Below are 12,385 nucleotides of genomic sequence, written 5' to 3' on the forward strand. Positions count from 1 at the left end.
GGCTCGGTAGAAACCCGTCACCCACACTCAGCAGAGCTGCAGCCCCCTCCCACACCACCTCGTCACCTCTGTCTGAAACCGCTGTAAAAGCGATGCGGCCGTGGTGGTTCCCTTGTCTGGGGGGACAGAGCTAAAACGAATGTGTGGCTGGGTGCTGGCTTTCCATAATGCTGTTACTGACAGTCAGTAACCACCCCCCCCGCCCCCAAATTTATATTTCAACTTTTCCAGAAAAGCAGCTGCTATCTAAGCAAGGATGTTAAAAACCCACTGTAAGGTGGTGTGGGGGCGGACGCCCTGGAAATGGGAACTGGACCCAGGTGAGCAATCTGGTGACTGTGATGAGAAGGCCTGGTAGGCCAGAGAGTGGCCCCGATGGGCGTTGGGGTGTGGTGGGGTCTGGGAGGTAGTGGCATGCTCGGGGCCCGGTGCCACCATCCAGCTGAGGTGCTGGGTCCGGCCCTGGCTTGCCTGCCCGGCTCAGTCGTTCCGCTGCAGTGACGGTCTCCGCGTCCCCGGCTGTGAAGATCTGCAGCTCTGAACTCTAGGTGTGACTTGTCTGAGCTGTGGTTGACTGGGATGAGGCCTCGCCTGGTCCCCTATATCAGATAGCTGCTGTTCGTCCCCTTGAGAGGCTGTGGGGCAGCTCTCATCCCGACCGCGTTACGCAGGTAAGCAGGCTTGCAGGAGGAGCTGTGGCTCTCAGCGCTGTACATGCTGAACCCAGCTGGCTGCTGTTATTAGGGTGATTTATTCAAGGAGGTTATGGTCCATCAGATTTGTGGAACAGTGCTTGGGATTTCCAGTGGGGATATTTGAACGGGGAGGTGTCTGAAAGCGTTGATGCTAGTTTGTGTGTTTCCAAGCTGTTGGCCTCGTAAGTGCAAAAACGTCGTTAAAAACAGAAAAATTCCTCGAGGCTCTCAAATGTGCCCCATTTACAGGGCAAGTCGGGCAGGTGGGGCTCACAGTCTGTACTCTCACCTCTTGGGAAGAACTCTGGAGAACTTGAGTTAACCTTTTTTTTGTCCAAGATGAAGGAAGGAGCCTTTAAGTGGGTTATTTTGTAGTAGTTGTCAGTTTTGCTACATGACTCATCTTGTTTTCCTGAAGCTTTTCCTCTGTTAAGAGGCAGCTGTGCCAATCTGGGAAATGGGCTTGGGAAGACATCATCGGTCTTTTTTCCCCCTCTCTTCTCTCTTGCTTTTAGATGATGGGGTAGAGAGCAATTGTTTTGAATTTCTTACTTCTCCTCATCTGAAGATATTTTTGCGCTGGTGGTATCTACAACCTGAATATGCTAAATGAAATATTAAATATTATCCTTCTGTAGAAGAGTGTAATACTTCCCTTCCCCACCACCTTTCAATTTTGACTGGATTTGGGGTTTTGCATCTTTTTTTTTTTTTTTTCTTTCTTCTGGATGACTGTAAATGCTTTGTGCCTTACAGAACCAGGATTAGATTTACTCTCCTGTCCAGGTCTGAAAAACCAGCCCCCCTACCTGTGTCTCCATGTGTACGGCCTTGGAAGCTTCTTGTAGCAGCATATTGCTGGAGGAGGAACACGCATGGTTTATGTTCTACTAGTATGGATTACTGGGAGTATGTGAACTCCCGCTTGCTCTGTGGAGCATAGGGGGTATAAGTGGCTTTGATGTGCTGAGGACTGCCATGTGAATGATTTGTGATAATTTAAGGCTGGGGTTCCCAACTCAGGTGAGAAATGGGCTACTGAGGACTTCAGTTTCTTACTGAATCTCACAGATTTTCTGTACTCCGCTTCCCTTTGGTTTGCTCCTGGCTCACAACCACTTACTGGGATTGCTCAACTTGCATGTTAGCCGGCTGACAGCGCCTTATTCCTCTTTTCCAACCATCAATATATGTTGTACAAGACTGTTTTAAAAGGCTTTCAGAGCTGAGATGTCAGAGAATTCATCTGTGCAAATCCCTGTGGCTGTGCAGCTCCGTTCTCTGCCCCCTCCAAATGCAGAGTGCGCCGACTGCATCCCGCTGCCGCGCGGCCTTCCCAGAGGCAGAAGGTGGAGGCAGGCTGTAGGTGGAAAAGGAGGGGTTATCGGGTGCATCCTTCCCTCCTTCACATGCACTGGTTGCATCCTTTGCTCCTGCTCCATTCCTTAAGCAGAAGGGGGCACAGCAGGTAGTCTGGTAGGTTGCTGCTGGCTCCTTGGAGGGGCCTCGAAGTCAAATAGTGGCGGCTGAGCCCGTCGAAGGCGCCTGTGTAGCTCAGCGGGTATCAGACAACTCCAGAATGTGCTTTCGTAATCAGCCAGGCTTCAGGTAGAAAACTGACTGTTCTGTCTCCAGTTGGCTTGTAGCAGAAAAGCTGTTCTTCACCTGGGCTTGGTGTGGATCAGCGCGAGAGCGCTGCTGTGCAGAATGGCTCCAGTCCTGAGAACGAGGGGATTGATTGTCAGCCCTTCCTGGTTTGGGTGATTTCCTTTTAGCGTGGTTTTAGTTTTTAGAAGTGGAAAAAAATCCCCAGCCAACCCCAGATAGCACTGTAGCAGGTATAATCTTAGTTCAGGGGGTGTTAGGGATGTAGAGAGTGCCTTTGGGAGTGAGAGTAACACGAAAGGCTTCTTAAGGGAGTTTCAGAACTAGTATTTGGTATATAAGGTGGTGTCACTTGGATTTTCTGAGGATGCTTTTGCACAGTGGATAATAGACTGCAGGGCACCTTTCACCTCCACTGAAATTTAACAGAGTGTTGCTTGGAGTAACCCAGGCAATTTTTGCCCTTTCAGCATTTGGTCTCATGGAAAGAAAAATATATGGAGTTACTACTGAAGGATTCTGTTGGTGTTGTCTTGAAGCAGGGGCCTCGGTGCTTGCAGAAGCAAAGGAATGAAGCTTGGGCAGAATTGAGCAGGAAAACTTGTTCTGTGTCAGTCTGTCAAGAAAACTGATCGACTTCCTTGGATAAGGTTTAAAAGACCTTTGTTTTGGTTTTCCCTCCTATGTTTCAACACCTTCTTCAAACTTCTTGCACGGGACTTTAAAGGTCCCTTCCAGCCCCAGTTGTTCAACAATTCTGTGATTGATGGATTTCTTTTTTTGGCAGAGGGTGGTGGAACTGGGGGGAATGACACTTCGGAGGCTTTTCTCGGGAGCATGGCTTGTATGTTGTCTTCAGATGGACCTGGGCAACCCTCGTGCCGCTGCAGATTACTGCTGTTCTGTAGGCCCTCACGTTACCCTGCCACACGCGCTTGGTCTGTGTTCAGTCTCCTAACGGAAGAGACTCCTGTGACCAAACTTTGGGAGCGTGCATCCACACTAAGCATCGTTTTCCATGGGCTGGGGCAGGTTTGACAGAAGGCTGAGTGGTTTGACTGAGTGTTTCACCTGAAGGGAGGCTGCAAGCCCTGATTTGGTGTCTTCCCAAGACCCAATTTGATACTGTTTTCTGCTTTCCAGGCCCTCCTGGCCACCCCCCCAGCGATGGGGAGGTCGGATGCTTGGCTTCCCTCGTCTCCCTGCTCCCATACGTAGCCCTCCTGCTCTTTATGCTTTCATCTTCTCGGGATCCACCCGGGACTCCCTTCAGCTCTGCTGGGGAATCTCGAATATTCACCTCCTCCTCTCCCCTCTGCTTTCCTCAAATGGCAAAATATCATCATGACGAGTCCTGGGTTTAGGGAAAAGTTAATGCCTAGATGCTAGGGTTGATTAACTTTGGATCCTGGACACTTGTTTCCAGGAACAACCTCATCTCTGTGTCAACTGCTGAGCTGGGGAAGGGTGTACCCGTGCTGAACAGGTCATCCCTGGGAGGCTTGCTTGGGGTATTGAGCTCAAGGAACAGCTCATTAGCGCTCTGCTTCCACCGAAATCTCTGCTTTTCCCCCCTAAGTTAGTGTTTTGGTGGTGTGTTTGGGGTTATTTTCTAAAAAGAGGGGAAAACTAAGCAATGCTCAATTTTCCCACTTCCTCCCCCCACCAGGATTTTCCTCATATAATGGAGGAGGGATGAACGGCACGAGCACGATGATGGATTTCCTGGAGGAACCTCTTCCTGGTGTGGGCACGTACGAAGATTTTAACACTATAGATTGGGTACGAGAGAAGTCCAGGGACCGGGACAGGCACAGAGAGGTAAAATTTCTTCCTACTCCTTGCTGGCACTGCAGGCAGAATAATTAACTTGCTAAAGCTAATTTAATTCTGATTGCCAGACTAGGGAGGGCCTTACTGGAAAGACAGCTAGGATGGAGGGATTGCCCTTAGGATGGGGACTGAGAGCTTCTCCACAGCACCTTTACTTTGAGGAAGAGGAACACTAAATTGAACGTGTTGCAGTTTATCAATTGCTGCTTCTCTTCCGAGGGCTTTTATTTGCTTAAAAAGCTTTTGTGGATTTCTGATGCACATCTTAAATGCCTTAATGGCACATTTTCTTATGCCATGTTAAACTTGCTGGAGGCTGAAGCATAGCAAAACCTGCAGTCCTACTCATGGAAGGTGCACGCATTATTTGGCAGAACGTGCTATTGCACAGTTTATAATGGAAGAATCTAAGCACCCATGATCCCGTTTATTGATAAAGAGCCAGGCTGGTTTTTTGCTCATGCAATTGCACTTGTGAATTATGCTTTCTCTATTGGAAGATTTTTGGTGCTGCATCTTTGAGAAAACTAAGTGCAATTCTTTCACAAACCATTCCCAGAATTTCACCACTCTGCAATTAAAGGAATCTGCTTAGAAAGCAAGGAATGCTTTTAATAAAGTACCAAAGTCCCCAGCATGCTCCTGATTCACCAGAGACCTTTGCTGGCAGAACTCTTGTAGGGTGATGACTGAACTCAACTTGTCTATTTGCTTGCCAAAATATTCTTTTTTTTTTTTTTTTTTTTTACCCTGAGCCTGTCAAAACAACTTGTGTCATAACAACAGTGCACAAACTGAAAGTGGTCCCTGCTCAGTGTGTGAGTACACACGCTACAGTATAATGCCCAGACTTGAGCAAGTACAGACCCAGTGGAGGGGCTCCATGCCCCCACTACCTCCTGCCCAAAAATACTGTTCCCATCTAGGGATTAAGAGTGCAAACCCAAAAGACTTCTCACCTGTGTGCCCTGTGCACAGATATGTGTGGACAAAGATGGTGCCATTGGTGTGGAACAGGACGATCTATTTCCGATCTGCAGAGATGCTGTTGCATAAAAAGACCGCTTCTGTCTTTATTGAAAGAAGTTGAAATCAGGTCAAGGCAGAATTACTGCTGGCCAAAGAGGTGTAGGGTTGGTCCAATGAGAAGAAATATAAAGGAAATAGTTTTGGCATCCACCCCAACCCCTGCTTTGATTCAGTAGCGGTTCCAGTCATGATCAGTGTGGCGTTTGAAAGACAAAAATCCAGAGAAAAAAAACAAATGAGGCTCATTCAGGCAGAAAGGATTCTTACTTTATTTATTCCTCATTTAGGGAGTATTAGTTGTTTGCATCAATGTGCCTTTTTATCTGGCAGTAATAGTGGTGTACTGGAATGTTTCCCTTGGGAGAGGCAGCTGGGGTAATCGGGACACACAATAGCTGTTCTGTCACCCTTTTGTCCGCCTGTCAAGAGCAGTGAGACTGACAGGCTTCAGCCGTCCCTGCCAGACGCAGGCAGACCAGGCCCAGAGCCCCGGGGGAGCTCACCCTCCTGGGGCATCGTGGATGGGGTCGAGTCCCCCTCCCCGGTGCCACCAGCACAGCCTGGTTCCCAGCCTGACCGTTCCTCTGCGGTGGCATTAAACCTGCGGCCTGCCTCGTGTGCGGCCGAGCAGCGCTTGGCAGGGTCTCCGCCGCTCAGAGCAACGTCTGGTTTGTGTTGCAGACATCAGGGCAGTAGCTGGAGGCTGGGAAATGCTGGTGACAGCTGCTGCTTGCTCTCCCAGTTGGTGGGTATCGGTACCCACGAGGTGGTATCGATAAGTTGCTGGGGGCAAAGCGCTCGAACCGTTTCTTCAGTGTTCAGATTTGCTTGTGGCATCAGGATGTCGGTAACTTGCTATCACTGACAAGTAATGGCTTTAAAAGATTAGGGGATGGATTTTGTCTTTTTTAATGGAGAGGACACCTAGGAGGAAAGCGTGACTTGAATATTTTCTTTTTTTTTTTGCTGGGAAAGAGGGAAGTATCCTTGTTCTTGTACATCTCCTACCCAGAGCTGCATTTACTGCACCAGCTGTAGGAGCAGACACCGCCTGTTACTTTTTCTGTCTCACCCCTCAAAGCAGAATATGTCACGGTAGCTGTTGTTTTGAATGTTAGGGACTCTCTTCCGCTAATGACATCACCACGTAGTTTTTAGAGCATTTACACCAAAGTAGATCAGTGTCTCAACAGATTGTCGTTTCTTTCGGAAAAAAACTTTTCTAGATCACCAGTAGAAGTAAAGAGTCCACCTGGGCACTGATACACAGCGTGAGCGATGCCTTTTCTGGCTGGCTGTTGATGCTTCTCATTGGGTTGTTGGCAGGTAAGAGCAAACCTTGATTTAAAACGAAGTCCTGGTTCTGCACTGCAGCACCGGTAGCGATTCAGACCCTGGCAGACCACTGGAGCAGGAGGTTTGTCCCTGGAGCAAGGGCTGTGCGAGGGGCTGCACTGGTACTGGTGGCTCTGCTTGCTGCCTTGCAATTTAGAGAGAATTATTTTTTAAATGCTTTGAGGCTGTATTTGTGTAAATACGCAGACACAGAACTGAGACTGAAAGCTGTCCTGGACGCTGCTCTGAATCTGCTGCTGCTACTGAGCTCTGAAACAAGAATGAAAAAATAAAAAAAAAGATCAAAGCAGAGCTGATCAAAACGCTGGGTCAGAGGAGAGTACATCATCTTTGCTGAATGTTCTTTGATGACACTGGAGAGGTTAATGCCAAGGACTGCTAGCAAGATTAATTTTTTTTTTTTCCTCCCTTCTATACTTAGATATAGAAAGCAAGAGGGGTTTCTTGGGAAGTCAGGCTTCTTCCAGAGTTTGACTGGCTGAGACCTTTTAAATGACTTCAGAAGCAAACTTTGGACCCAGTGCAGCTGAAGTAAATCGGCTGGTTACAGATCTTCCCGATAGAAAGCAGCTCAGCATTCATCACAAGGAATGAAACGAAATCTTGTGTTAATATTTACCTAGGAAAGCTGCTAGCCAGTTTCTCATTAACTGGAAGATTTGCTGAATGTTTGTAGCTACCTCTGGAGCTTGTGCAAGCACTTGCTCACACAGGTCAGAGGTCTCTGTTCCTGGCCTCTGTGTTGATGTGGCGTTTTAGCTGAGAAGAGAGCTGATTGCAGCATTTGTCTTTGGGGATTGTAAGAGTTATTCTTAACAGAAAAATAAGGAATTACATGAAGATTCCTCTCTTAAAATCTGAATTTCTGTACTGCCTTTCTACTTGCTTTGTTTCACTTGGCACAGTTGTGACTTTCCCCTCATATTTTTTTTTTTTTTTAATTGGGATTGGAAATGTTTTCTCCAAACTCAGAGTTATTCCTGTCACAGTCTCAGCATTGTCAGTGTAACTCCTGGAGACCGGTGACACGGTTTGTCTGTGCCCTCCAGAAATGCAGTATGTCCCCCTCTGCCTCTCAGACTGCTTGCTGTGTCTCTTTCAGCGTAATTGAGAAGAATTAATTTCTAGTGCTGTAGGATGGGTTTGAATGCAGTTTGTGATGGTCTGCCTTTGAAATATTATTAGGCATGCTTTGTTTCCTGATGTTCTCTTTTCAGTATATATGCTTAAGCAAATCTTCCCGTTTAGCTCTCTATAGAATAAAAGTTAATTGTAGGCAAAAATATCATTACTGCTCTATTTGTTGGTAGGTGAGTCAGAAAAAATTAGTAGGGCAGACTGTAACCTTCAGATATTTGAGTCTGTGTAAGACAATTCTTAAATTTTAATTTTTTTTTTTTTTTTTTTTTTTTTTTTTCCTTCTCTTTAAACTAGGTTCCTTAGCAGGTCTGATAGACATTTCTGCCCACTGGATGACAGATTTGAAAGAAGGAGTGTGTTTAGCAGGCTTCTGGTTTAACCATGAGCACTGCTGCTGGAAATCCAACACAACCTTTACAGACAGAGACAAGTGTCCCGAGTGGGAGAGCTGGTCCCAGCTGATCCTGGGCCATGGAGAGGTGACGTGTGCCTACAACTGTTTTTGGTGCCGAATGTCCCGTTTCCCAGCCCGTATCGTCCCTTGCTAGTGACCTGGATGTATATGCCAGAAATGCAAGCTCCAGGTGGTTCAGTGGTTTAACATTCATCGTGGGAGTCTTCTGAGGGTGTAAATAAACAAGTTACTTCTGTGTTGTCCTCGGAGGGGATGGGGGGGCGCAAACTGACACGATTCCAAGTGCAGTGTTTTAATCGCGTGTCTGAGACTTGCTGCTTGGAGGATATTTTTGCCCATGAACCTTTTAGAGGAAGCCCGGGGGAGCTCAGGTCTTGTGTTTCTGGCAGCTCTATCCAGCGGAGCCGCCCGCTCGACTGGGACAACGCTCACCCCGGTACCAGGCTACTTGTGTACCCCGTTTGCTATTTTATGTAACAGCTTTGGAGAGGCGATTGGTTTGTATCCCCGCAACCCAGCAAAGGCAACTTGTCCTCCAGACCTCAGATTTGCCGTAGTTCTCTTTGGTTTTGGCTCATAACTGCATGTGAGATTGCTTTCTGTTGTTATATCTCTGTGTTTCTGTGTGCTCGCTTTAGCGCACAGGTCTGATGTCATCTCGGTTGAATTAATCTAATTTGGGTGACTTTTTCTGTATTTCAGGGGGCTTTTGCATATATTCTCAATTACTTCATGTACGTTATCTGGGCCTTGTTATTCTCCCTCCTTGCTGTGTTACTTGTGAAGGGGTTTGCTCCTTATGCCTGTGGCTCAGGGATCCCAGAGGTGAGTGAGAATGAAAGTGGGTTGGGTTTTTTTAGGGTGGGATAGGGATCCACCATCCAGAGCTCACATGTGCCTGCTAGGGAATGCTAGTTTCTTGCACTTTAGATGGTGGCTTGATATATGTGTTGGGTTTTTTTTTTCCCCAAACTATTTCTGAAACATGCCAAGTACTTAAGTCTCCATGCTTTAGAAGTCTCCATCCTTTAAAAACTAAAATGTTTTGGCATTTACTGCAGGAGGTACGAACAAAACCACGCTGTCTGTGTAAAGACAGGCTACAAAAGCTAGCCTCAGATTTTTCTTCAGCAGGGATAGTGGCCCTGTAGGAAGGACTCAGCTGGCTCTTTCTGCCTCTGCCCACAGAGATGTTTTCGCTGTCTCCGTGTTACTTTAGATAGCTGGTGGGGCTGAGAGCTGTTGTAGGGGAAAGTTGAGGGCAGGGTTGGGAGCGCTTAGCAAAACAGGAGCTCTGACCAGGGCTTGAATGAAAGCCTGTAGAGCTTTGTGTGCTTGACTTCCAGATCAAAACTATCTTAAGTGGTTTCATCATTAGAGGCTACCTGGGCAAGTGGACGCTGATCATCAAAACCATCACCTTAGTGTTGGCGGTGTCCTCTGGGCTGAGCCTGGGCAAAGAGGGGCCCCTGGTGCACGTCGCCTGCTGCTGTGGAAACATCTTGTGTCACCTCTTCACCAAGTACAGGAAGAACGAAGCGAAGCGCCGGGAGGTACGGCGGGCCCCCGGACCGGCCGAGGGGGTGCGGGGCGGCCGGCGGGTCTGGTGCTTTGCCCGGGGCTCGGCGGGGTCTCGGCGTGCCTGGCTGCCGCACCCCGCCTCGGTTAGGAAGTGACTCCGGAGCCTCATCCCCGGCGCGGGTGGGTGTCGTGGGAGCGTTCGCTGGCGCTGACCCGCTGCGGACCCAGTTCTGCGGCGCTCGTTTGGGTTTGCCGTGCCGCCTCATGAGCTGTGGTGGGACGGACTGAGGGGCCTGGATGCGGCCGTAGGAGTAGGGCCAAGGGCTTTGCTCTCCGGGACGCGGTGTAAGAACCAAGCTAACGTCCAACACGAAGCTCGTGAGCGTTTCCTCACAGTGCTGTTTTTCTCTGGACGAGTCACTGGAGAACAGTTAATGTGAGATGTGTAATATCACATTGACCAGTTTACCTTCTGCTAAACCAAACCAGACAGAATCCTCCCAGGGAGCTGACAGGGCTTCGGGCGGCTCCTCTAATTACACTGTGTTACGCTCTTCTGAGAAATGGTATGAGTGGGAGATGGGCAAGCATGGGACAATTCAGGGTGTTCCGGGAGGTGAAATTACTGCTATTCTCTTCTACTGAAGCTTTATCTAAGGTGAAAACATAGCAGGGAATCAGCTGAAGCAGCAAAAGGTAGTTGCCAGTGAGGCCACTTCTACTAATTTGGGGGTGAGACTGTTGAAACCTTAACACCGGTGGTTTTATAGCTCTTTGCAGCCCTTCTCCCTAGGGAATTGCTTCACTCCACCTTTTCCCTGTTCTCTTTAAAACAGGCCAGGCCCTGGCTTACTCTGCACTCAGTGGAGATAAAATTTGTACGAATTTAAGATGAACAAACGAAGGGGGAATGCTGGGGTGGGGGGGAGGCTGGAAATGTCTGACTGTCTTTGGTTTTTCTCTTAGGTTTTATCAGCAGCTGCAGCTGCTGGTGTGTCTGTAGCTTTTGGTGCACCGATCGGAGGAGTGCTCTTTAGCCTGGAAGAGGTAACATCAACATTTTCTATTAGCTCTTGGCGAGCTGTTTTATTGCAAGAACTGACCCTGCTGGTTTAAAAATACAGTCCACTCATAACTGCTTGGGTATGGAAAGGAGACCCTGTTGAATACTGATTGGTGGTGTATTTACAAGGCCAAGCAACCTAAAAGCTTATTGGGGTTTCAGGTAATTCTTACGAATACTGGAGAACTTATTTTGGATGATGTCTCTCCATAGCTTTGCAATAAACCTGTCGGTTTCCCGCGGTCTGTCCGTGCTCAGCAACACTGGCTGCTCACAGCCACAGCCTCTGTCATGTTTTCCACGTGTCCGCTGTCTCCTGACAACTCTGTCCCAGGGTACCTGGGAACAAACCTATCTGGCTTATCAAACCCCTTTTTCTTCCCACGGAACTTCTGCTCCTTGTTCTTTTGATCCAGACGTGAAGTGGATCGCCACTGCTTGCTTCAGGGCTTAGCTCAGAGGAGGGATGGGGTGGTTTAGGCTCAGCCGAGCAGTAGTTGAGGCGGCAGCCGCGGCGAGCACTGTGGTTTGGCGCTTCTGGGCTTTGCAGAGCATGCAAGGCAAAGAGTTCTCTGGAGTCAGCTCGCAGCTGACTTGCAACCGCGTTTGTGAAGCGAATCGGTCGCCTCCACGCCAGGGACCCCAGAGGGCACTCGCTGCGTTGGGAGGGAGCGGGCCAGGCCCCATCCTGGTCATCGCCACCCGCACTGAACGGGAGCTCGCGCTAAAGCCCGGGGTGCTTGGCTGGAGAGGAGGGTGTGTTGCCAGTGCACATCGAGCACGGTCCTTGCTTTTCCTTCCTGCAGCGGTGATGTTGTTACTGGGCAGCGATCGGTGTAGCGACAGGTGTTAAAAGTGACTGAATCTGCTTCGTTTTTCCTTTTTAGGTCAGTTACTACTTTCCTCTCAAGACACTGTGGCGCTCCTTCTTCGCTGCTCTGGTCGCTGCGTTTACCCTGCGCTCCATCAACCCTTTTGGGAACAGCCGCCTGGTTCTCTTCTACGTGGAGTTCCACATGCCGTGGCATCTTCTGGAGCTTGTGCCCTTCATCCTTTTGGGAATATTTGGAGGGCTTTGGGGAGCTTTCTTCATTCGCAGCAACATCGCCTGGTGCAGGCGACGCAAGACGACCAAGCTCGGTAAATACCCTGTGCTGGAGGTGTTTGTAGTGACGGCGATCACGGCCATCCTGGCCTTCCCCAACGAGTACACCAGAATGAGCACCAGCGAGCTGATTTCTGAGCTCTTCAACGACTGTGGGATTTTAGACTCTTCCAAGCTCTGCGAGTACGTGAACGATTTCAACAGCACCAAGGGGGACGACCTGCCAGACCGAGCTGCTGGCCCGGGAGTTTACACCGCCATGTGGCAGCTGGCTTTGGCCCTTATAATGAAAGTCTTCATCACCATCTTCACCTTTGGCATGAAGGTGAGGCTTGCCGGTAAAGGAGCTCGTGTTCTTCTCATTCTCTGCAGGAACCCCACATCTTAGAGTTTTCTTTGCTCAATAAACAGACGCGTTTCCCTCCCCAAGCTCTGTTGAGAAGGGGGCAAGGCGATAAACTGCAATTATTTGTTCTGTTACTCTTAACTGAGGGGCCTGAGTGTGGGCGCCAGATGCAGTCACTGAAGCTGGTGTCTCAGGGCTTCATGTCCCCTTTTCCAGACCCAGAATGCTTCCAAATTGTCCTGCCTTAAGCCTTTTTGATATATATGCAATATAAATC

At 48.8% G+C, this 12,385-nt stretch overlaps 1 protein-coding gene across 8 annotated transcripts in view; it reads left to right on the plus strand.

The window, feature by feature from the left end:
• LOC104360177 (H(+)/Cl(-) exchange transporter 5) overlaps positions 1 to 12,385 on the plus strand; it is a 43,296-nt gene that overhangs the window by 23,794 nt on the left and 7,117 nt on the right. For all 8 annotated transcript variants that reach the window (XM_042807271.1, XM_042807273.1, XM_042807267.1 and 5 more), the window contains 7 exons: positions 3,970 to 4,121; positions 6,389 to 6,488; positions 7,953 to 8,137; positions 8,776 to 8,898; positions 9,420 to 9,626; positions 10,561 to 10,641; positions 11,545 to 12,087. In XM_042807271.1, the coding sequence (XP_042663205.1) occupies positions 3,970 to 4,121; positions 6,389 to 6,488; positions 7,953 to 8,137; positions 8,776 to 8,898; positions 9,420 to 9,626; positions 10,561 to 10,641; positions 11,545 to 12,087 (1,391 nt within the window). The remainder of the gene's footprint in view (positions 1 to 3,969; positions 4,122 to 6,388; positions 6,489 to 7,952; positions 8,138 to 8,775; positions 8,899 to 9,419; positions 9,627 to 10,560; positions 10,642 to 11,544; positions 12,088 to 12,385) is intronic.

Source organism: Tyto alba, unplaced genomic scaffold (assembly GCF_018691265.1).
Source record: "Tyto alba isolate M040663 unplaced genomic scaffold, T.alba_DEE_v4.0 Super-Scaffold_5, whole genome shotgun sequence".
In the NCBI taxonomy this organism is placed as follows: Eukaryota; Metazoa; Chordata; class Aves; order Strigiformes; family Tytonidae; genus Tyto; species Tyto alba.